The sequence below is a fragment of the Hylobates moloch genome, unplaced genomic scaffold (genome assembly GCF_009828535.3).
Source record: "Hylobates moloch isolate HMO894 unplaced genomic scaffold, HMol_V3 SCAFFOLD_6, whole genome shotgun sequence".
In the NCBI taxonomy this organism is placed as follows: domain Eukaryota; kingdom Metazoa; phylum Chordata; class Mammalia; order Primates; family Hylobatidae; genus Hylobates; species Hylobates moloch.
Window position 1 is genome coordinate 124,179,541 of NW_026652281.1, and position 23,763 is coordinate 124,203,303.

Consider the following 23,763-nt stretch of genomic DNA (forward strand, 5'->3'; position numbering starts at 1 on the left):
CAGCTATATCTTGCTGAATAAACATGATATGAAAACATTCTCAGTGGTTCTGTCTTAAGACTGCCTTTCTTTTTCTTCCAAACATCATGCTTTTGCAAGTGGTCTGCCTGGAAGAGCAAATTCACTCCTATGCCTGGAATGTTTACTGCTACTTCCAAACGGAACAGAATGTGTTTCTGCCATTGCTCATTGAGAATAAAAAATCCTTTGTCTGGATGTCAAGACAATAAACAGGTTTCCATGTTTATAAAGCAGTTCTATTCAGATACAGTCACAGATAGACATTCAGGAATTTGAGGGCATGCCTAGAGCCATTTATAACTCTACATAATGTAACAGTAAGGACTGTTTCTAGTGACCACTTATCTTGGTTTTGTGTGTCCCACCCCTTAAAATACATTCATGTACTGCATAATGACATTTTGGTCAATAATCAACCACATATACGATGGTGATTCCATAAGATTTTCAAATTGTATTTTTACTGAATCTTTTCTATGTTTAGACAGGTTTAAGTATGGAAATACTTACCATTGTGTTACAATTGCCTACAGAATTCAGGACCATAACACGCTGTACAGGTTTGTAGCCTAGGAGCAATAGGCTATACCATATAGCCTGGGTGTGTAGTAGGCTCTATGATCCAGGTTTGTGTAAGCACAGTCTGTGTTTCCCCAGTGATGAAAGTGCCTAACATGCATTTCTCAGAACATATTTCCATCATTAAGCGACGCATGACTGCATGCTAATCCACTCTTAGCTCTTCTAATGTATTCTCCTCACAGCAGTCCCAAAAATCTTTTCATGCCACAAATATGATATATATATATATATTTTTAAATGTATACCCCTCGATAATTTACAGTTGCTCTCTGGGTTAAGATGAAACTTTGTAATTTATGTTACAGAGACACACAGGGTCACATCACTTGATAGCTTCATCTCCACTGTACCCCATCTTGGTCTCTGTGCTCCAGCTACAATGACTTTCCCTCAGAATCTTGCTTTCACCATGACCCTCTGGGGACTGGGTCTTGCAAATGTACTCTCCTTTGCCTAAAATATCCTTTTTCTCATTCTTCCTAGTTAAGTTTGACTCATCCTTTGGATCTCAGCTCAAGTGACACTTCTTTAGGGAAAATCTCCTGATCTTCCTGTGCATAACAAAGCCTTGTTAGATCTTGTCCTAATGTCATATCCTCCCCACTGCTGCATTTGTCACAGTTTACATTAATTTCTTAGATTAATTTATTTGCCTTCCATAAGAGCAGGAACCATATCTATTTTTACTACCTGAGAACCCATCGCCCAGCTGATATCTGACACATAATAGAGATGTTCTTTATGTGTGTGTTTGTATTTTTTGAATAAATGAATAAATAAATGAATAATTGCTCTTACAAGAAGGTTCACAGAATACTGAATTTGCTCTCAAAATTTCCCAAAAAGTGACATCCTTATGTATCAACAATAAGATCCAGAGCAGGCTTTCATACATATCTTCGAAGTCATACATTTCTTTGCCTCCTGTTTGCTTTTTCTACTAACTGTGCTTTTGCAGACACTTGTGAAGATAAAGGCCTTGGCCCTCTCAGCCCATCTTTTCTCTCAGCTCAATCTGCCAGTGAGGAAACAATGACTCAGAAAACTAATGAGCCAGTCTCTCTAATGATGGCAATGATTTCACTGCTGGTGATTTTTCTATTAGATTTATAAAATTGAGTCCAAATGAAGGAATTGCTTTGGGGCACAAGAACCAAAGACAAAAAATAGATCCAGAAACACAAATCAAAAGAGCACTGATCAGTGTATGTTACAGGCAAACAGCAGTCAAGGTGATGTAGGTTGAAAGAGTCAAAGAATGAAAACAGGAGCCTCTTTTGCTAGGAACAAGCAAAGTGGGAGGAATCCCAGATTTGCAACTGAAGATGCTTGATGTCATGCTGGTAAGACCTAGCAAAGATACTGTCAGTGTAAGTACAGGTGCCATCTATCAGGTGGCTACCAGGCACATTGCTTTCAATGTCTTGATTCTTACAATTAAACATGAAAAGGAAGCATTATTACTTCTATTTTAAAGTTGAAAAAAAACACACTCAGAGGATAAATAACTTTAAGTCATAATTGGAACTCTAGTTTATCTGATTCCAAAGTGAAAGGCATTTTCAACTAAATATTTCATTTCACTAGTCCTCCCTCACGGTTTTCACCTGTAAAATGTGGATAATACCATGCAGACTTAGGATAATCATTCTCCTGTGATAACACAGGGAGAATGCCTGGTGCTCAGTTGGTTTTTATTAAACTTGAGTATTTGTCCTCCCTCTGCTGAGTTCCGTATGGATATTAGAAACTCCTGAAAATGGGTTACCACTTCTGATTTAATATGGGAAGATTTAAGAGGGGGACATACTTCCCAAAGCACATATCCCTTAATCTGACGCCAACACCGCCAAGTTTCATTATATTGTCATTTGACTCTGAGGCATAGCAGGATTAGCCAATTTCTCAAGGGTCATCACGTGTGAAGAGGACTGGAATCTAGATGACTCTGAACTGCAGGCCCAGGATTCTTCCTATCACCACGTTGTACCAAAGCACACAAGCATAGAGAGGGGTAGGGAGAGATTTGTTAAAAGACACAAAATTACAGCTGGATAGGAGGGATAAGTTCCAGTGTTCTATACCACTGTATGATGACTATAGTTAACAATAATACATTAGTTTCAAATATCTGGGAGGAGAATGTTAAACATTTCTAACACAAAGAAAGGATAAGTATTTGAGATGATGAATATGCTAATTACCCTAATCTGATCACTTTTCATGGTAGGTATCAAAACTTCACTACATACCCCATGAATATGTACAATTATTTGTCAATTTTTTAAAAATTTCTTAAACTCCACACCCCAAAATGTACACAGGCCAAGAATTGATTTTTGGGGCCTCTACTAATATAGAGTATTAATAATAGCTACTTTTTATTAAGCTCTTAATTTGCACCGGGTAATATACTATATACTTGGTATGAATGATCACATTTACTCACCAAAGCAATTGTCTGATATATGCAAAACTTCCCCCCCTTTTTATAGATGATAAAATTAAAGGCCAGGAAATAAAATGACTTTCTGTATATTAGGTAGATGTTTTAGCCAATACCTGAATATAAACTCTTGAAGCAAATTCACAGCTACCTTGAAGCAAATAAGTGCTCAACATAGTTTCACTGAACTCTTAGGTGGATGACAGTGACCTTGATTCTTCCCATGCCAGCCACTTTTCTGCCAGATATCAGAAAACTTCGCCAAAAGTTACCTGTTTTCAGCGGCAGATTTACTGTCATTTTAGAGAGATTTTCTCCCAGAGCCCTTCCCTTGAGCTTTTAGTATATTTCTCTACCCTGGCCATTGTTGAGTTCTTACCTCTGACTGTACATAAGATTCACTTGGGGAAGCTAAACACTGAGATTCCTGGGGCCCAGTTCCAGGGGATTTAATTCAATAGGGCTGTGGTAGAGATAGCCCTGTGTATTTGACAAGGTGATTCTCATGCATAGCCAGGGTTAAAACCTACTGTTAGAGTTATGTGCATTTGCCTTTTCCCTCCTGCTAGACTGTACCTTAAAGTACAGATGAGTGTTTTTCATCTTTTAATTACCCATGTGCTAAGAACAATGCCTGAAATGTTGTAGGTAGTCTTGTAGGGCAGCAAAGAGCCTGAACTCTGGAGTCAGGCAGTATGGGTGCACACCCTGATCTATCACATTTTGGCTGGGTGGTTTTTGATAGGTTACTCGGCCTTTCTGTGTCTTATCTGCTCATCTGTAAAATGGGGAAAATGAATAGTACTTATCTCATAATATTTTTGAGAGATAGTAACTGTAAAGTACTTAGCACAGGGCCTGGCAAGTAACGAGCCTACAATAAATGCTAGCTTTGTAGGTAAGCAAAACACTTAATGGACTATCCTTGGTTATTGCTGTAGTGAATGCAGTGGGAAATATGAAAGAAGAATATGACGCCCCATTCACTGAATATCCACAGGCATTATGCTAGGTGTTTTACAACACTTTTTTTTTCACTCTCATAACAATACTTTGATATATTATCATTAGAGAAGGAAATACACCCGTTGAGTAATGGAAGGTCATCCAGCAGGTAATTATGAGTGCTGAGATTGGAACTCAGGTTTGTCTAGTTTTGAAACCCATTTCCCCTACTTTATTACTAAGACTTAATATAAACATTCACTCATACATTCATGCTTTCAATCCACAAATATTTATTATATGCTTAATATGTGGGAGAAACTGTTCTGCCTACTGGAGATATACAAATGTACAAAACAGAGAAAGCCTCTGCTTTCATGTCACTTACATTCTATAGTGAGAAAGGACAGACAACAAACAAGTAAATGGATGTATAATAGGTCAGGTAAAAATAAGTGCTGTGAAGGAAAAATAAACAGGGTAAAAGTAACTGGGGGTGAGAGGAGAGGCAGAGAGAGAGAGAGAGAGAAATCAATCGATCTTGAGAGAAAGGGAGTGTGTGTGTGTGTGTGTGTGTGTGTGTGTGTGTGTGTGTGTGTGATATTTTACATAGGAAGGCCAGGAAAGGAAATGATTCTCTGGTAAAGAAACATTTGAGTGATGGATGTGATAAGACACAATTGGATTCCTGATATTTTTCGGAGGTGAAGCCCAAAGGATTTACCATAGAATTGGAAGAATGATATGAGAGAAAGAAGGAAATTGGGGACAGCTCCAAGGTTTTTGGCTTGAGTCTCTAGGAGAACAGAGTTCCCTCTTATTTCCTAGGCTGGAGAAGAATACTGCACAAACAGGGTTTTTATTAGGAGGGAAATCAACAGGTCTGTTTTGAGATCTCTACTATGCATCTGATTGGAAACGTTGGCTAGGAAGTTGGATGTACAAGTCTGCATTTTAGGTGAGAGATTGGAGCTGGAAATAGAAATTAAATCAATGATATATAAGCCCATAGGAGTGGATGAGAACACTTATGAGCAAGTATATGTTAAGGAGAGGATTGATTCCTGGGCTTCAATATTTACAGTTGAGGAAGATGATAAGAAACTGGCAGGGAGTCTGAGACTGCAAGGGAGAGGGAAAGAGAGAGAAAGAGTGGGTCTTGAGGCCAAGACAAGAAACCCCTTCAGGAAGGATGGAGCAATCATCTGTCAGTGTTGCTGAGGGCTGCGGTGGGAAGAGGCCTGCAAAGGCATGAGTGGACTCTGCAATGTGGTTGTCATTGGTGACTCTCACAAGAGCAATTTTGGTGGCATGATAGCGCAAATCAGAGGAGAAGTGGCGACAGTGAGTGTGGATGACACTTTCAAGGCATTTTTCTGAAAAGAGGAGCAGGTGATGGGGCAGCAGGTGAAGGAAGATATAGGCTCATGAGATCAGTGTTTAAAATGAGATGATTTATAGCATGTGTGTGGACTGCAAAACGTGATCCTGTAGAGAGAAAAACCTTGGTGCTGACAGAGTGGGAACAAGTGCAGGAGTGATGTGCTTGAGTAAGAGAGAGGGGAGATGACCCAGCTTAAAGTGGCGGCTTGGCCTTAGATGAGGCAGAGATAATTAATGCATTTACATAAAATTCAAAAAATACGTTTCAGACATAAAGCAATATCAAACAATGTAAGGTTTTTGTCTTACTTAATTCTCACAATAACTCCTTGAATTGAGCATTACTATTTCCATGTTACAGACAAATGCCGTGTGCACTTGGAAAAGACTTTAAATGTAGGTGTGCATTTATAAGATGAGAATGATGGATGAGAAAATGAGTAGTCAGGGAAAGCTGTGGGTGGAGGTGCGCTTGACGTGGGCTATGAAGAGTGGGTTGGTTCTAAATATGTGAAAGGGACTGAGAAGAGAATTTCAAACACATGAAAAATAAGAATCCATAAATATGAAAAAGGTACAAAATATAGTAGTAATGAACCCATTCTTAGCATATACCCTGGAACCAGACTGCATGGGTTCTAATCCTAGCCCTTCCATTTAACAGCTGTGTCAACTTAGACTACTTAACTTGTCTGTGACTTGGTTTTCTCATGGATAAAATGAGGATAACAGTGTTGACCTTATAGAACTGTTAGGGATAAACACACACACACACACACACACACACACACACACACACATCCATACCTACATTGATATACACACGGCGAAATTGTGCCTAGCAAATAGTATGCGTCCTATGTTTTACTTATTCTTGTATTATTATTATTTATAATATAACAAAGAATTAGAAAAATACGATGTTATTTTTCCCTCTGTGTGTGTGTGTGTAGATTTCCAGCAAACATGCTTCCGGTTGTCACTAGAAGATATTTGCTTTAAGATATGTCCTCCTCTTGAAGGAGCATTGTTGATAGAATATGGGTCAGTTTGTTTATTCACTCTCCCATTGAGTCCTTCATTTAAGAAGGATTTCTTGAGCATCTACTCAGAGTCAAGCTCTGTACTAAACCAGGATGCCAAGACTGAAGATGAGTAGGGCAGAATTCCTGTACCCAAGTTGCTGCTGGCCACTCAGGAGACGGATGTCTAAATAGACTGTTTCAATGTAATCTGACAGCTGTTCTCATACTCAGAAGGAAATGTGCAGTGTGACATAAAGATTAAGAGTACCGATTTTGGATTCAGAGAGTTTGGACTTGAGTCTTGGCTCTACCACTTCACTAGCTGTGGTTCTGAATAGGTTGCGTCTGAGTCAGTTTCCTCATCTATAACATGGAGACAATGGCGTTTAATAAGAGAGACTTGTGAGGAGCGAACGAGATGGCACAGGCACAGCCCTTAGCACACAGCCAGTGGTCCACAGGTTTGTGGTGCTGAAGCTGCTTCTTACTTCTTCTTTCCAGTCTCCTTGTGGTTTGTGTGACTCATAATAACAACTTCATTTTTGGAGTTGTTGAAGACATCTTCCTAGAAAGACTTGACTCAAGCTGAGTTTCCAAGCATGGGTAGAGATTAGCAGCATGGAAATGAGATAAAGACAATTTCGGGAAAGGAAGAAGCACGTGGCAAGTCACAGTACCCTTGTCCCTTTAGGAAAAGAAAGTGTCCCTACTGATTTGTTAGATAACAATAACAGGTCTTCCAGTGCCTGGTGCCAGATTAGGTCCACCAGAAAGTATCAGGCAAGGTTCCTTATACTTCACTGACTCTCTCATTTCTTCATTTCTGTTTTGCTTCCTTTTTTTTGTTTGTTTGTTTGTTTTTTTTGAGATAGAGTCTCGTTCTACCGCCCAGGCTGGAGTTCAGTGGTGTGATCTCGGCTTACTGCAACCTCTGCCTCCCAGGTTCCAGCAATTCTCCTGCCTCAGCCTCCCGAGTAGCTGGGGCTACAGGGGCCTACCACCACACCCAGCTTGAATGGCTTCTTTACAGCTATGATCGGAATTTTGTTTCTCCAATTCTGATACCACTTTTGTGGATGAATCCTCCCCTACCAAGGGGAAGGAGTTATATGCTTCCTTAATGAGGTCCACAGAGAAGGAAAGACAGTCCAATCCTCTTTGCAAAACCCTGATTATGGATCTGCACTATCTGGTTGCCCTGGCTTCTGTTTGTATCTTCTTATTTCAAGTTAAAGAACATTATAATAAAACTAGTTCCTTAAAGTATGGTTACAGAAAGCTCCCCAAGCCACAATGATGAAAACAATTTTCATGCATGTAGGAGTGAATGCTTTTCAGAATATTTTTCACATATGGTTTTGGAAATTTATCCATACAACAGCCTTGGTATTTGTCATCTTTCATTCAACAAAAATTTACTAAGCACCTATAACGTGCCTGGTATTGTTCTGGTTCTGGAGGTACAACAGTTACACGTGGGTCCTGCTTCCAGTACAGCAGGGAGACAGAGACTAACAAAACAGTCACATTGGTTTGCTCATAATGACAAATAACGGTAAGTGCTTTGAAGTAAGAAACCCAGTTCTTTAAAAGCTGTGATCAGCTGAGCGTCAGGATGGCTTCTGAGCTTGAGCTAAGAGTTGAAGGTTGGAATTAACAAGGCAATGGGGCAGAAGGAAAAGAGAAGCAGCCCAAAAGTCTATGGTGGGAGGGAGAATGTTGAGGAAGCAAAGAAGGCCTGTGTGTCTGGGGACCAGGCAAGATGGATGTTTGACCTCAGGCAGGAGAGTCAGGCAGGGCTCAGAATATACAGGCCCTGCAGGCCATGGAAACCATAGAGAGGTTTTAAATGTGAGTGTTTGTGTTTTAGAGTGTGAGGTGGTAAGATAATCATATTTTTAAAAATTATTCTGACTGCTACATGGAGAACCAAATCTCCTCTAATGTATGAAAAAGCAGGCGTGAGCGCTCAGAGTGAGGGAGGGGAGGAAAAAGGAACCAATAGTTGTGAACCACATATTGTTGATTTACCCTACATACAAATGTGTTACTATATATAATGTGCTTAGATAATGCCTTTGATACACTAAATACAAGTGAATGCTGGTTATTACTATTATTATTATCACCCTGCTATGTCATTTTGAATGTATTTTTTTGCAACTATCCTGTGGAGTATTGTTATCTATATTTTAAAATGAGGAAACTAAGGCTCAGAGAGGTTAAATACGTTCTCAATATCTCTCAGTTGACATGTAACAGAGCTAAGATTCAAAACCTATGGCCTTCCTGCACTAAACACACACACACACACACACACACACACACACATACACACAAACAAAAAAAAACAAAAACAAAAACAAAAAAAATGACAAGGAGAAGTTGGCAAGCCAAGCCAAGTTTTCTAATTAGGATGGTTCTATCCCCTAAGAAGCCCAGAAATTGTTAAAGCTCTTAAATTTGTTCTAGAGTTTCTCTTAAGGAGATTGTTTGGGCTATTCGTTATTTATTTGACTTTCACAGAGATATTCACACACTATTCATTCTGCACTTTTTCAAATTAATAAAATGTGAAGTTCACAGCCATATTGTTTTTCTAGCATAGACTACAGGGTGACACAATTGCCAACAATATAAACACACACACACACACACACACACACAACCTCAGGTGTATTCTGGTAATTTTTTCCCCCAGACAAACTTTAAGTAAGTGTAACTAGCTTCTGGTGGCAAAGTGATGAGTTTGAGGAAACCACTCATTGATTAAGGTAATGTGAAAAATAAAGCAAACTTCAATATTTAATATAACACATGGGGCATGGGACTCAAAAACAGACGGCACCTATCATGTGCAGAGCATTACAAAGAACTTTATTCAATGGTCACATTTCATCTCAATATCCTTGTTATAGATAAAACGGCATAGAGCAATTAAGTGACCTGGCACTGCTTTCTTGGTACGTTGGTACATAACTCATGTCTTTTCCATTATGTCCCAGAGCCTCCTCCACGATGTTGATGTTTGGCAAATGCTATTTTCCTTACCTATTGTCTTTATTAGGTTTACAAAAAATTAAATACATGCTTTTCCACCCTCCCACCCTGAAATCTGGTGATAGTGGGTGAAGCAGAAATTGTTTTGACATAAGCAAAATGAGGTTTTCATTTTAACGAAATAAATCAGTGAAATTTAATTTTCACAAACAACTTTAAAAGTTCTTGTTGTAGCGGGATTTTTTCTATGTTATATAGGATGTTTCGTTTAATTAATACACAAGACAGCAACTGAGTAGACCAAGTGTTTAAATTTTCAAAGTCTAAGCAGGCAGGAGAGGACAGGAGGACCAATCAGAAATACAAAAGTCATCTAGGCAGTTTCTCTATGGCTTTAGATCTTCAGTATTTGAAAAGTTCTCCTGGAGATTTTGGTCCATGCCATTCTTTCATTCCTCTCCTCCCCTCAATATGGATAAGGACTTACTAAGTTTTTCTCCACGAGGAAGAAAAGATTTCTCAGTGGACCATTTCCTTTTGCCACCAATAAATTTTGAAAGGGAAATGTCCAATTGTAAAAAAAAAGTCTATGAGACATCAATGTCTATGAAAAATACCACCCTCAGTCTCAATTCAAGGGTGATCCCAAATGTCTACTCCCTTCCCTGAAGGTACGGATAAACAATTACCTTATGGTATAATACAAGCTTCCTTCATTATAAACACACAGCCCCCAATCTCAGGATTCTACTTGGAGGATGAAAACAAGAGTGGGTTTTCAGAACAGGCTGGTCACCAGCTCAGTTCCAAGAGAGTGTGGCTAGACATGAGTTGGAGTCACAGCACCTCAGCATCCTCAACCCTTTTCAATCAAATACCACTAGTAGGACAATCCTTAAGCCTTAAAAATGTCCAGCCGGTTGCTTTTCTTGAAATTGTTCTTTTTCTAGGATATGTCGGATCTCAAACACAGGCACATCACATATAGAAGGTATACAACCAGCTTCTGACTATAGAAATGTTGAATTCTGCAGTGCTTAGTTGAAAGGGAATTGCCAGAATGTTTACAAGCCACACACACACGTATGCATAGCATGCTAGGTTAGAAGGCAGCAGAGAACGTCCCCAGAAAAAAACAGGAAATGGGGAAGGTGTAGAAGGCTCAGCCTACCCTCTCTTTAAAGCATTAACTTAGGACCCCCAGAAACCACATTTCATGTAAGTGCTGAAAGTCAGCTGTGTTCTTACTGCTCTGTAACCCAAGTACAGACTCCAAGTGAACCAATCCAACAATCAACACTCCACAGTGATGTACTAAGCTAATTCTATTTTGCTAATTGCTTTCTTGGGCATGCACCAAGTTATCAAACAGACAGTGACAAAACAGAGAGCTCAGACAGATGTATGTGGCAGCACCTACTGATTATTTTTTTCTTGACACTAGTTCCAATGACTTGTTTGCATGTTAAATGGAACAAGGAAAATTGGCAAAATATTTCTGAGTTATTTTCTAATTAGCTGTGTCAGCTTTGAGATTACCTTTGCAACATTATTCTGCTCTTCAGAAAACACTTCCCTTTCCTTGTACAAGACAGACTGATTTTAGAAGCCGATCTAAGTCTGTTGGATACAAGCTTTTGCCAGGAATGACAGTCACCTAGTAGCTACAGCAAGCAGCATCAGCGGAACCCGTGGGAAGTCAGACACCAGCCCACTTTTCCCACCCACCCAGACACTCTCCCTCTCTGGTCTGTACCTTCTGTGTGGCAGCTGGAAGAAAGGATGGTGTTCGGAGGTCTGAAGATGTAAGGCAGGTAACGAGAGAAGCATTTCATCTTCCAAATAAAAAATAAAAATCTAAATAAAAAAACAGTCTCCTGAATCCATAAGGATTCTCTCGGCCTTTTAAGCTGGCTACATCACCAATATGTTTATGTAGGTTCTTTCCCAGATTTGCAAAGCTGGGGTGCCCGAGGAATAACTGGAGATGGGTCCCATTTTGCCATCAGCGCCAGGAAGCACTGCCTTACATTTCTGCATGCAGCTCAAACTCAGAAGCCCCCAAGCAAGCCGGGATATAGCCTCTTCATTGGCTGAAGCTCCTCTGAGCAGGATTTGCTGAGTAAGTCAGTCCTGCCTGTAAACACACGCTGAAATGCTCTGCCTGAAACCTCTACCTTTTCCCGTGTGGTGAGTTTCTCTTTTCGCAAGAGAAATCCAGCAGGATATGGGAGTAGTGAGGATAAGTGACCATCTCTTATTTAGCTGAAAGATCAGATGAAACAAAGACGGCATAGTGTTCCGCCCTGGAAAGAGATGGCTGTTAAAAGGAGCCACCCTTAATGCCATGGATCTCAGGAATATTAAAGTACAGTGCAATGAAATGGGTCTCTGTCCTTGCTTAATCTAGATTTAGTTCTATTTTTTTAAAATACTAAAGCCCAAACAATAGGACCATTTATCATTTAGGTGAAGCCAAAAGCTGGATTGAGTAGTCGGTGACAGAGGGCTAACACAGATAGATTCTGTGCTCCACTACTGCCTCTTTCTTCCCCTGCCAGCCTTAACAGTGAAGCAATAACTTAGTTCTGAGTTATTCACTCTCCAAATAAAAAGCCACAATGCAAGAATAGAGACTAAACCCAAAGGAACTGACCCTTCATCAATCCGTGTACTCTGATGGCATTAAAAAACACGGAAAAACTAAGTTGATCCAAGGATTACACAACTTTACCAAAACTCTCACTGAGATTTCAAATCAGAGAGAGAGAGAGAGAGAAAGAGAGACAGAGACAGAGACAAATAGACTGATATTATTTAAGGACATGACCAACCACAAGATATAAGTAAATTTGGGATGGGGAATTGGTTTGGTTTTGGCCCATGAAATAATAATGACTTTGGAAACCTTCTCAGTGGAAGGCAAGAAGGCACAGGGCTTCAGTTTGGGATTTATAAGTTCTGTCAAAGACACTATTGTACATAATGAAGAGAAAGAGACAAATGTCCTTCATGCTGCATTCAGAGGCACAAGGAAATGATTTAAATGTCCATAAAAGAAAACCAACATTTCCCTGAGTAAGATTTTTAAAAATCAAATCAAAGTGTACCTTGAAAATCTGATGGAATAATTTTTAAGCCTTTATGGGCTCTCTTCCTTACAAAAATATTTAACTCAGCATTGGAGAAATGTGCTGGTCTCCTCAGGAGGGAACAAAGAAAGTAATTAGAGTGCCAGGACAGTCCATGGTCATGTCAATCCATTCCCCCACCAGTATGCCACCTCTCTGGCTCTTGGACTATTATGACATGGTGACAAACTGCTGGCAGAGTCAGGCCATTTAGTTCTGCAATAATCATATAATCTCCTTAGACCCAGGGACTTGGCAAGGTAGGGCCATCCTAAGTAAGGTGCTGTTTAAACAATGCCTAAGTGGTCTGGTTTGTTTTTGTGGGTAATTTCAAACTCGTGACAGAAGAGTATATGCAGGAGTGTCTTCCTAAGACATACTTCATATCTAACCTCTGGCCAGCAGTGAGAGAGTGGAAGGGGTGTGGGCTTTGGGTTCGACCTGACCCTGACAGTTTGTATCCCAGTGCGTTCACTTAATGGCCGGGTAGAAATGAACAAACTTTAACACTGCAAACCTCAGTTTCTCCATCTATAAAATGAGAACAATAACAAGGTTTTCCTCATGTATTCTTGAAAGAAGTGAGACAATAAGCATAGAGATCTGGCACATCGCAGGCATGTGATAAACTACCACTGTTGCTGCTGTTAGCCTTCTCTGAGCTTCTATGCCATACACCAACCTAAGAGTAGCTGAAGAGGGGATGTGCTTAAGAGGAGTGATGCTGCAGTTAGACAGCCAGGGTTTAATCCTGCCTTTGACATTGACTTACTGTGTGATCTGGAGCAACTTACTTCACATATTTTATCCTCATTACAGGCCTAACAAGAATAATAATAGAATCTTAAACAACACTGTTGAGGACATGATAGGATAGTTCATATAAAGGGCTTAGCTCAGTGTCTAGCACATTGTAAGTGCTTCCTAATTTTAATTACTATTGTCTATAACAGTAGTATCAGCCCTTAATTAGAGCATATTACTTTATTTACTTACCTATCTTATCTAAATAATGAAAGTGCAAACTCTTGAGGGGGAGATCAACGTCTAATTCATCTTTATATCCCTACTGCCTCACCTAGTGCCTGCACATATTAGGTAAGTGAATGGATGAATGGATAAATCAATATATACAGGTAAAGCTTCTGGAAGATATTTTATACTTTTTATATGGGCATGAAGGTCTTTTACAGCACAAATGAAGTGGATTTGAGCCTATCATAAAGCTGGAAGAGATCATTCAAACAAAGGCATTATGGAATTTATAGATAGACATGGTTCAACTTTAATTGTTTAATTATTTCAGTCTTAAATAAATGGTATTCACTTAGCGAATACTTTCTAAGTCAATAGTAGGCACTCAGTAATTACTTTCTGAGTGAAAAAAATACTCACTGAGGATGCTGGCCATAGCTATCCTCAAAGAACTCAATAAAAACAAAACAGAACAAACAAAATACTGTCTTCTCCATTAGAAGCAAAAAAACAATGGGACTAGAACTCAAGTCCCAAACAGGCCTCTCCAAACCAGCTAATACCTCTTGACCTCAATTGAAAACAAGTTTTCAATTGAAATCTAACATGATTGATTTAGCGTAAGGCCTAGGCACCTATCTACTCACATGCAAATGGGCAAGAGGCAGAAAGAACAAATTTGAAATTTCTTTGGACAGGTGAATCTGCTGCAGGTAGTTTGCACTGCACCATTTGAACTGTTTCAGTGTGCTTCTTATTGCTTTGATTCTCTCGACAATCCCATTTTATAGAAGAGAAAACAGGCTGAGGGGATATAATAATTTATCCACAGGAGATCCCATATTTCCGCACTGGAATCACCTGATGAGCTAGTGAAGAATGCAGATTTCACAGTCCTCAAGCCAATGGATCCAGATTCCCTGGGGATAAGAAGTGATTCTTCCTTTGAAGTTTGAGAACCTCTGGAGTGAGATGTTTAATTTCATGCTCTGGCTTGACAAGTTTGGGTAATGGAAGGTTTTCCAAATACCCTTGGCCTAAATCATGTATCCAACAATTTATTGCCACCCTGATGATACATCAGGCTGAGTGATGGGGACATAGGATATGAGATACCACCGCTGCTCTAAAGAAGTGCATATTCCAGAAAAAAGAGAAACTAATGAACTGTTTTAATACAGCCACATATGGGCTATGACAGCAGGAAGAGGATATGAAAAGATTCTCAGGGATTATAAAGCCCCAAAAGGTCAATGTTAGAGATCCATGCTTTCGCATTTGGCATTATTTATAAAAAATGAAAAAAAAAAACACCTCCTGTTAAAAGGCAATTATCTTACTGGGAGGCATAGCAAATGAAGAGTTAGCAGTCATTAACTCTGTAAGTGGCATTAGTCTCGGATACACCTAATGTCATCACAGATAAGAGTAGGGTCACCAGGAGAGGAATGGTGTCATTATAAGGAGAAGGGAGGATCTAAAGCAATGGCAGAGGTTTCTGGAGGGAGAGCCCAAGAGCAGAAAGAGGTCTCTGAAGGGAAAACCAGGAGCCTCAGAGGAAGGAAAGATAAAGGTGACCCATTTAGGTGCCATGTGAGAAGGCCCCTTGAGTGTGGCAGAGCAGAGTCCAGAGACAAGACATTTCTCCAGATGATTTCTGCATGTCAGGTTCTGACAGTGGCAAACAAGCAATTAATTGGGAGTTTCTTGAGTGCTGTGCTCTGGACTAGGCTGCTCTAAGCTTTTCTTTAGACTGACCTCCTGGGAGAGCAGAAGCAATCATTTCTGCCCTGCCAAGTCCAGCTGGAGCCCCTGCCTTGGGGCCAATGGACTTGGAGTCTCCTAACTGCCTGTTCCCACTGGTTCCAGTCCTGTTGCCTACCTCACTGAAGCCCACGTCTTACGGAAAAGTTACCCTGATAATTCTCTCTTTGTATGTTTTTACAACCTCCTTTGGGGGAAGGTTCATCATCACAGTTTTTCATTTTGCTATGAAAGAAACTAAATCCCAGGAAAAAAATTAGCTTATTTAATATTACAGGATGAGCCTGCCCAGGTTTTTACTCTTAAGTCAAAGCAAAGCAAATTCCTACTTATTCTTCTAATCTTAAATGAATTGCCATATCTCCAAGGAGAGATTTCTTGATGCCTCAGACTGGATCAAATCCCCCTCTTACAGACTCCCACATACCACGTTCCTCTTTTAAAATACTCGTTCATTATTGAGCATATTTATTGAATACCTACTTAGGCCAGGCACTGTGCATGGTGCCAAGGAATCAATAGTAAACATGAAAGATAAAATACCTACTCTCAGCCGGGTGTGGTGGCTCACCCCTCTAATCTCAGCATTCTGGAAGCCTGGGTGGGCAGAGCACTTGAACTTGGGAGTTTGAGACCAGCCTGGGCAATAGGGTGAATACCCATCTCTAAAAAATATACAGAAAATTATCCAGGTGTGGTGGTACCCACCCATAGTCCCTGCCGCTTGAGGGGCTGAAGCAGGAGGATCACTGGAGCCTGGGAGGTTGAGGCTGCTGTGATCCACATTCACACCACAGCACTCCAGCCTTAGTGACAAAGTAAGTGAGAGTCTGTCTTTAAAAAAAAAAAAAAACGAAAACCTACTCTTCTCTTCTTTGGGTATAATAACCATTCCCAACATATACGGCTCCTGAGCTGCTGTGAAGATTAAATGAGGTAATCCAGTAAAGTGCTTAGAATTCTTTGATAATTGCTGTTTAGTATCTGACACCCTGGCCAGACTCTAAGTTGCAAGAGGGTAAAAATTGGACTTTTTTATGCTGAATTCTGAGATCAAAGTTTGCTGCCTGAAGCATAAGAGGAGTTTGATAAGTACATGCTGGATTGAATTGAGCTGAATTGAGTTGAACTGAATAAAGAAAATTCTGACAATTTCCATCACACTTCCTACACCCACTAGCCAGTGTGTGAAATTCACAACTTGTTAAATTCTGACCTGAAAGAAAGAGGATCCTCTTTGTGGTTAGTTCATTTATCCATTCATTCATACAATATAATCTTTTTTAGCAGCTATTAAATGCCAGGCTCTCTTCTAGGTGTTGAGGATACAGCACTAAATAATATATTGAGGTTTAGCTCTTTGAGTTTATATTGCCAAAGAAAGAGGTAGGTAATAAATAAACATTACATCAACAAGGTTATTTTAGGTGGCGAAAAGTAGAATGGGACATGGATTAGAGAGTGACTGCTTTGCTTGATGGTCAGGGAAGGCTTCTTGGAGGAGGTGACATTTGAGCTGAGAATGAAAGACAAATTAATGGCCAAGGAATGGGTTTGGCCCTCTCATTTACCCCACTATAGCCTGCAATTTATCCTCACAGAGATTTCCTCTTCTAATTTAACTAACTACCTACATATTTTAAAAATAATTTATTTAACATTTGTTTCACTGCTTTAATATAAGCTCTACAGGGACACAGAGTATGTTGTCTTTCTCACTCATTGCATCCCCTAGACCTAGCAGAGCAGTCAGGAGTGACTTGATTCATATTTCTGACTGGCAGTCTGGATCTGATGATTCATCCAGCTCTCTTGGCATGTGACTAAAGCAAGAGAGAGGTGGGCAGCTACAGATAAGACTGAAGAGGACTTTCAAGATGGGGGTGGGCTCCATTTAGAGCAGCTGCTACCATGCAGCAGGGGAAGAAACAAAGCCCAGTGCCTCACAACAGAAGATTTTGGCTCTCATTAAAAAGAACGAAAGAAGGAAAAGCACAATAAAGCCAAGAATGTTTTCCACCAAATTTTATATAGTAACTCTCATAGTACCCAGAAAGAGTAGACAAATAAAATCTCCTAATTTATAAAGAGAAGTCAGAGCAGGTAGGCAACATGATTTTTGTTCGTTTGTTTTTTGGTTCTGAGCCATGGAAACATGATTTGATTTTAATAGATGATGATAATACAGTCATGTACCATAATGACATTTCGGTCAACTGTGGACTGCAAATATGAAGGTGCCCCCATAAGATTACAATACCGTACTTTTCCTGGACCTTTTCTATGTTTGGATACACAAATGCTTATCATTGTGTTACAACTGCCCACAGTATTCAGGACCGTGACATTCAGGACTATACAGCTTTGTAGCCTAGGAGCAATAGGCTGTACCATCTAGGTTTGTGTAAGTGCACTCTAGGATGTTTGCACAATGACAAAATTGCCTAATAATGCTCTTCTCAGAATGTTTCCCCATCATCAAGTGATGCATGACGGTAGTAGTAATAAGAGCAACCACCAAATCTATATTCACCTGAGTTCTTCATTCATCTGAGTGACTAGGTTCCAGTTACTCTGCTAAGTGCTGTACCTAGAATATCTCATTGAATCCTCCTGAAAAACCTATAATAAAGTAAATATCATTATTTTATCTGTTTATAGATGAGGACGTTTACACAGAGACATTAAATAAAGTCAACTGCAAGCAAGTGGAGGAGGTAAGATTCCAGTACAGGCTTTCGGCTCACTCCTCCCCCCAGGCTGTCGCATGCCACCGTGCTCTCTGAGTTGCCTGGTCTGAACATTATCTCCTCTGCTGTCTAGTATAGGACACGGCACCAAGACTGAGACTAAGATTTTGTATCTACTTGTTTGGAACTTGTGGGTATTTGATTAGGGCTGGGCAAATTTACTTCTGACCTATTTGAAAGAAAGGGTTTGCCAATGACTACCATAATCATGTAGAAGAAATCTAGCCAAATCCACACACCTACCTATCAATGCCTCCAGAGATCCGATATGTGTTGAAAGTTTGCTATTTCTAGGACATGGTGCCAAGGACTGTGAGATTAGATGCATGTATAGGCATAGAATGTAAAAGGGAGGGAGGGAGGGAGGGAAGGAGGGAAGCAGGGAGGGAGAAAGGGGGGAAGAAGGGAAGGGGGAAGAGAGGAAGGAGTAAAGGAAGGAAGAGAAGGGAAGAGAAGGGAAGGGAGATAGAAAAGAAAGACAAAATTAAGTAATAAATATATAAATATTACAGAAGGGCCAAAAGAGATGCATAATAGAAAACTCTCACACCTAAATGGCACATTGGGACAGAACCCAAGAAAACTTCCTGGAGGTGGTGGCATCTGAGATAGGCTATGAAGGAGAAGAAGAATTTGCATGTGTGAAGATATAAGTGGGAAGAGCCTTCTGGTAAGAGGTAACAGTAACAGTTTTATTAAAACAGCTCAAATTCACTCTTTCTCCTATTTATTATAAATTAATGGAATTATAAAACATATTTTAAATATATAAAGCAGATTTCAGCTGCTGTATTTGGGCTATGCACTTATTAGCGCTCGTTTGAAAATAGTGGACTTTAATATTTCTTGTCCAAGCTGGATAAAAAACGTTCCAATTATTCAGTATATATAATGCCTCAAAGCCTTCAAAAAAAGAAAGCATTCCAAAGTAAATCCAGAATGTGCTTCCTGTTCTGCAGAAAAAAAACTGTCCTATCTGCTTCCTTCCCAGACATCTCTGCATTTTAATTAAATCATGAATATTATGAAAAGGAAGCAGTATTCTGAAATGAAACAATATTTTAAAAGGATTGCTGTGACTCTGATATCTATTTTGGCCTTAGAGCCTTCCCCAGGATTAGGCAGCATATTTCTTTTCAGACAGATGAGAACGTTAGAGGATTTGAAAGGAACGCAGCACATGAATCCAGGTGGCAAGATCTTAGTTTTCTGACCCGTAGGCTAACCCTTAGAGATACAGAATAGGCATTTGAGTAATTGGGTTTAACGTCTTTTCAAGAAAACACTTTTAACCCAGTTTTCCTCTTGATTCTGAGAGGCCATAATAGTAAATCTTTTAGGAGGTAGCAGAGGAGAAAATGTTGCACCTGTTGTTCTTACAGTAAGGGGCCAGATTTGCTCATTGAGTGAGGACCTTCCCCTGGGCGTGTCACACTGCTCACAGCAGCCTGCAGGAGAGTTCTGTTTGGCCTGCAGAGTATTATATTTTCTAATTCAAACTTCTGCCTTTAAACAGGGTATGTACTCATCAGTTCCTCTACATCTGGATTACATCTGGAGAGATTTACACAATTACCTTCCCCTTTGCTGTTTCAGTCTATGAGCTTTGCTTTACGGCAGAGTTTCTCAACCTCAGCCCTACTGATATTTTAGATAAGGTAATTGTTGTTTGGTTGTGTGGGGGAGATGGGGCTGTTTGAGGATGTTTAGCAGTGTCACTGTGCTGTACTCAATAGAGGCCAGTAGCACACCTCCCATTCCTGTCAGGACAATCCAAAATGTTTCCTGACATCAGTGAATTTCCCCGGGGGTGCAAAATTACCCTCCCACACCCTAGATTGAGAATCACTGTTTTACAGCAGTACAGCCTCAGAGAACTGGACTGTGATAATGGACACATTAATTGCATATTAGGCAGCATCATGAGGGTAAATAGTATTTTGATTAGAATAAAGAAGAACTAAGATCTGTGTGTAATTCTTCATACCTTAGTTTCCTCACCTAATTCTCCCACAGGTCTGGTATATAAATCAAAACAATATTTGTAAATGTGTTTTGAAAACTTAACTATATAAGGTTGTTGCCATTTGGTCTTACCTAGCTCTTTAGGCATCCACTGTTACAGGCACATTGAAAAATGGCAGCTCTATTCTAGGATAAATCCTTTAAACTAGAAGGCATTCTATACCAAGTACACTGATAAGGAGTTGAACTTAGCAGTAAGAAATGTCACTTTGGGCAGTAGAACGAATTTTCTTGGAGTCTCCTGTCTTCTTGGTTTTTCTTGCTGATTGGAAAGCTAGTATTCTTTCATTTATTTAATCATGCATTTATTCAATATGTATTTGCTAAGCATTAGCGTATGCCAGGCATGGTGCTGGGCACTAGGAATGCTTACACAACTTGTAGTTGTATATCAGCAAGTAGTTGTAGCAGACGTGTTAGATATAATCCTGTCTTCATGCAGAGTATGGACTAGTAGAGAAAATATACAAGGAGCAAGAAAATTATAATGCATTTTGTAAGTATATGATGGAGAACATTCAGGACCTTCTACAAGGGCCACAAAGCTCAGAGTTCAGGGTTAAGAAAGGCTTACTTGGGAAAATGAAACCAAAACTGAGATTTGAATGATGAATGGGGGTTGCCAGAAAAAGAGAGAGTGAAAATATTTCTGGCAAAGGGGACAGTATGTGTGTAGTGCTGGAGGTGAGGGGATATTGCATTAGAGGACACATGGAGCAGAGAGTACATGAGGAGAATGGTGAGTAAGGCTGGGTGTATCCTAAGAGCAATGAAACCTAATGAAGCTTTTAGGGAGGCAAGTGACATGTGTACACACGGGAGATACTACTCTGGATACAGTGTGAAGAATAGACTGGAGGTGGTCAAGACAATAAGGAGAGGGGGAGTAAGCCAAAGAGGCTGCTCCAATATCCAGAGAAGAGAAGATGGTGTCCAAACTAAGATAGTGGCAATGGGGTTGGAGTGAGGTCGAGGGATTGGAGATGCTGACCTATTTAGAGAAAAGGGGGAAAATGACATACGACTTAGTGATGGAGTGCATGAGTATGGGTGATGAAGGAAGTTAGGAAGGCAGAGCCAAGAATGATTCTTGGGTATTTGAGAGGGCTTTTGGAGGAAGGAACTGGAGTTTACTACAGCCATTGCTACTATTGACAAAAATGAAAGAGTTTATGGGGCGCCTGCTGAGTGCAGGTCCGTGAGCTAAATGCCAGCAAGAATTATCTCCTTTAAATCTTGTAACAACCCTGTGAGATAGGATGTATTATTCTCAGGACCCCCAGGCTCAGAATAACCTGATCAAGGACCCACATCTGGTAATAACATGGTCCTGATTTGGGCTGGAATCAAACCCAACAGACTGACTCCCTAGTCAGGTTGTTAAGGCTGCTCTCTTAACTACCACATAGAACCATTATTGATTCCCTTGAATGTTTACTTTCTAGGTTTAAATCATAGGTTTTCTGGTGACTAATGATAGTTTTGGAGGAACCATTCAATCATTTAAGCCCTTCAAATCTCAATTTCCTCTGCCGAAATCTATGTATTGGAATATCTCCTTTATAGGGCCTGTGAAGTGAGTAAGTTAGTGCTAACACTAATAATGACAGAGCAAGCATTTATTGAATGCTGACTGTATTCCATGCTGCATTGTAAATTCTCTACATGTATTAGCTAATTTAATCCTCACAAAAGCCCTGGATGTAGCTTCAATTATTATCCCTATGTTACAGATGAAGAAACTGAGGCACAGATACATTAAATGCCACACTCATATAGCAGATTTGCTGGAATGCAAACCTGGGTGAGACTTTCTGGAACCTGTGCTCTTCACTATGGTGTCATGCAGCCTCTGCTAAGAAGTGAGACCTTAGAAAGTGCTTGACATGGGGGGTGGAGCCAAGATGGCCGAATAGGAACAGCTCCAGTCTCCAGCTCCCAGCCCCAGCGACACAGAAGACGGGTGATTTCTGCATTTCTGCTTGAGGTACCGGTTTCATCTCACTAGGGAGTGCCTAACAGTGGGTGCAGGACAGTCGGTGAAGCGCACTGTGCGCGAGCCGAAGCAGGGCGAGGCATTGCCTCACTCGGGAAGCGCAAGGGGTCAGGGAGTTCTCTTTCCTAGTCAAAGAAAGGGGAAACAGACGGCACCTGGAATATCGGGTCAGTCCCATCCTAATACTGCGCTTTTCCAACGGGCCTGGTAAATGGCACACTAGGAGATTGTGTCCCGCACCTGGCTCGGAGGGTCCTATGCCCACGGAGTCTCGCTGATTGCTAGCACAGCAGCCTGAGATCAAGCTGCAAGGCGGCAGCGAGGCTGGGGGAGGGGCGCCCGCCATTGCCCAGGCTTGCTTAGGTAAACAAAGCAGCCAGGAAGCTCGAACTGGGTGGAGCCCACCACAGCTCAAGGAGGCCTGCCTGCCGCTATAGGCTCCACCTCTGGGGGCAGGGCACAGACAAACAAAAACTCAGCAAGAACCTCCACAGACTTAAATGTCCCTGTCTGACTGACAGCTTTGAAGAGAGTAGTGGTTCTCCCAGCATGCAGCTAGAGATCTGAGAACGGACAGACTGCCTCCTAAAGTGGGTCCCTCACCCCTGAGCAGCCTAACTGGGAGGCACCCCCCCCAGTAGGGACAGACTGACACCTCATTCAACCAGGTACTCCTCTGAGACAAAACTTTCAGAGGAACTATCAGACAGCTGAATTTGTGGTCTCACGAAAATCCGCTGTTCTGCAGCCACCGCTGCTGACACCCAGCCAAACAGGGTCTGGAGTGGACCTCTAGTAAACTCCAACAGACTTGCAGCTGAGGGTCCTGTCTGGTAGAAGGAAAACTAACAAACAGAAAGGACATCCACACCAAAAACCCATCTGTACATCACCATCATCAAAGACAAAAAGTAGATAAAACCACAAAGATGGGGAAAAAACAGAGCAAAAAAACTGGAAACTCTAAAAAACAGAGCACCTCTCCTCCTCCAAAGGAACGCAGTTCCTCACCAGCAACGGAACAAAGCTGGATGGAGGATGACTTTGATGAGGTGAGAGAAGAAGGCTTCAGACGATCAAACTACTCTGAGCTACGAGAGGAAATTCAAAACAATAGCAAAGAAGTTAAAAACTTTGAAAAAATATTAGAAGAATGGATAACTAGAATAACCAATGGAGAGAAGGGCTTAAAGGAGCTAATGGAGCTGAAAGCCAAGTTTCGAGAACTACGCGAAGATTGCAGAAGCCTCAGTAGCAGATGCGATCAACTGGAAGAAAGGGTATCGCTGATGGAAGATGAAATGAATGAAATGAAGAGAGAAGGGAAGTTTAGAGAAAAAAGAATAAAAAGAAATGAACAAAGCCTCCAAGAAATCTGGGACTATGTGAAAAGACCAAACCTACGTCTGATTGGTGTACCTGAAAATGATGGGCAGAATGGAACCAAGTTGGAAAACACTCTGCAAGATATTATCCAGGAGAACTTCCCCAATCTAGCAAGGCAGGCCAACATTCAGATTAAGGAAATACAGAGAACGCCACAAAGATACTCCTCGAGAAGGGCAACTCCAAGACACATAATTGTCAGATTCACCAAAGTTGAAATGAAGGAAAAAATGTTAAGGGCAGCCAGAGAGAAAGGTCGGGTTACCCACAAAGGGAAGCCCATCAGACTAACAGCTGATCTCTCAGCAGAAACTCTACAAGCCAGAAGAGAGTG

At 40.7% G+C, this 23,763-nt stretch overlaps 1 protein-coding gene across 7 annotated transcripts in view; it reads right to left on the reverse strand.

The window, feature by feature from the left end:
- The window catches only part of PPP2R2B (protein phosphatase 2 regulatory subunit Bbeta), a 503,044-nt gene that overhangs the window by 463,468 nt on the left and 15,813 nt on the right, over nucleotides 1-23,763 (reverse strand). The window contains exon 1 of one of the 7 annotated variants that reach the window (XM_032158256.2): nucleotides 11,159-11,471. The exons of 4 other annotated variants lie outside the window; for them this stretch is intronic. In XM_032158256.2, coding sequence (XP_032014147.1) covers nucleotides 11,159-11,232 — 74 coding nt within the window. In that variant the 5' untranslated portion in view covers nucleotides 11,233-11,471. Of the gene's footprint in view, nucleotides 1-11,158; nucleotides 11,472-23,763 lie in introns of those variants that run through there. 2 more of the 7 variants (XM_032158261.2, XM_058439988.1) reach the window with 2 other exon arrangements.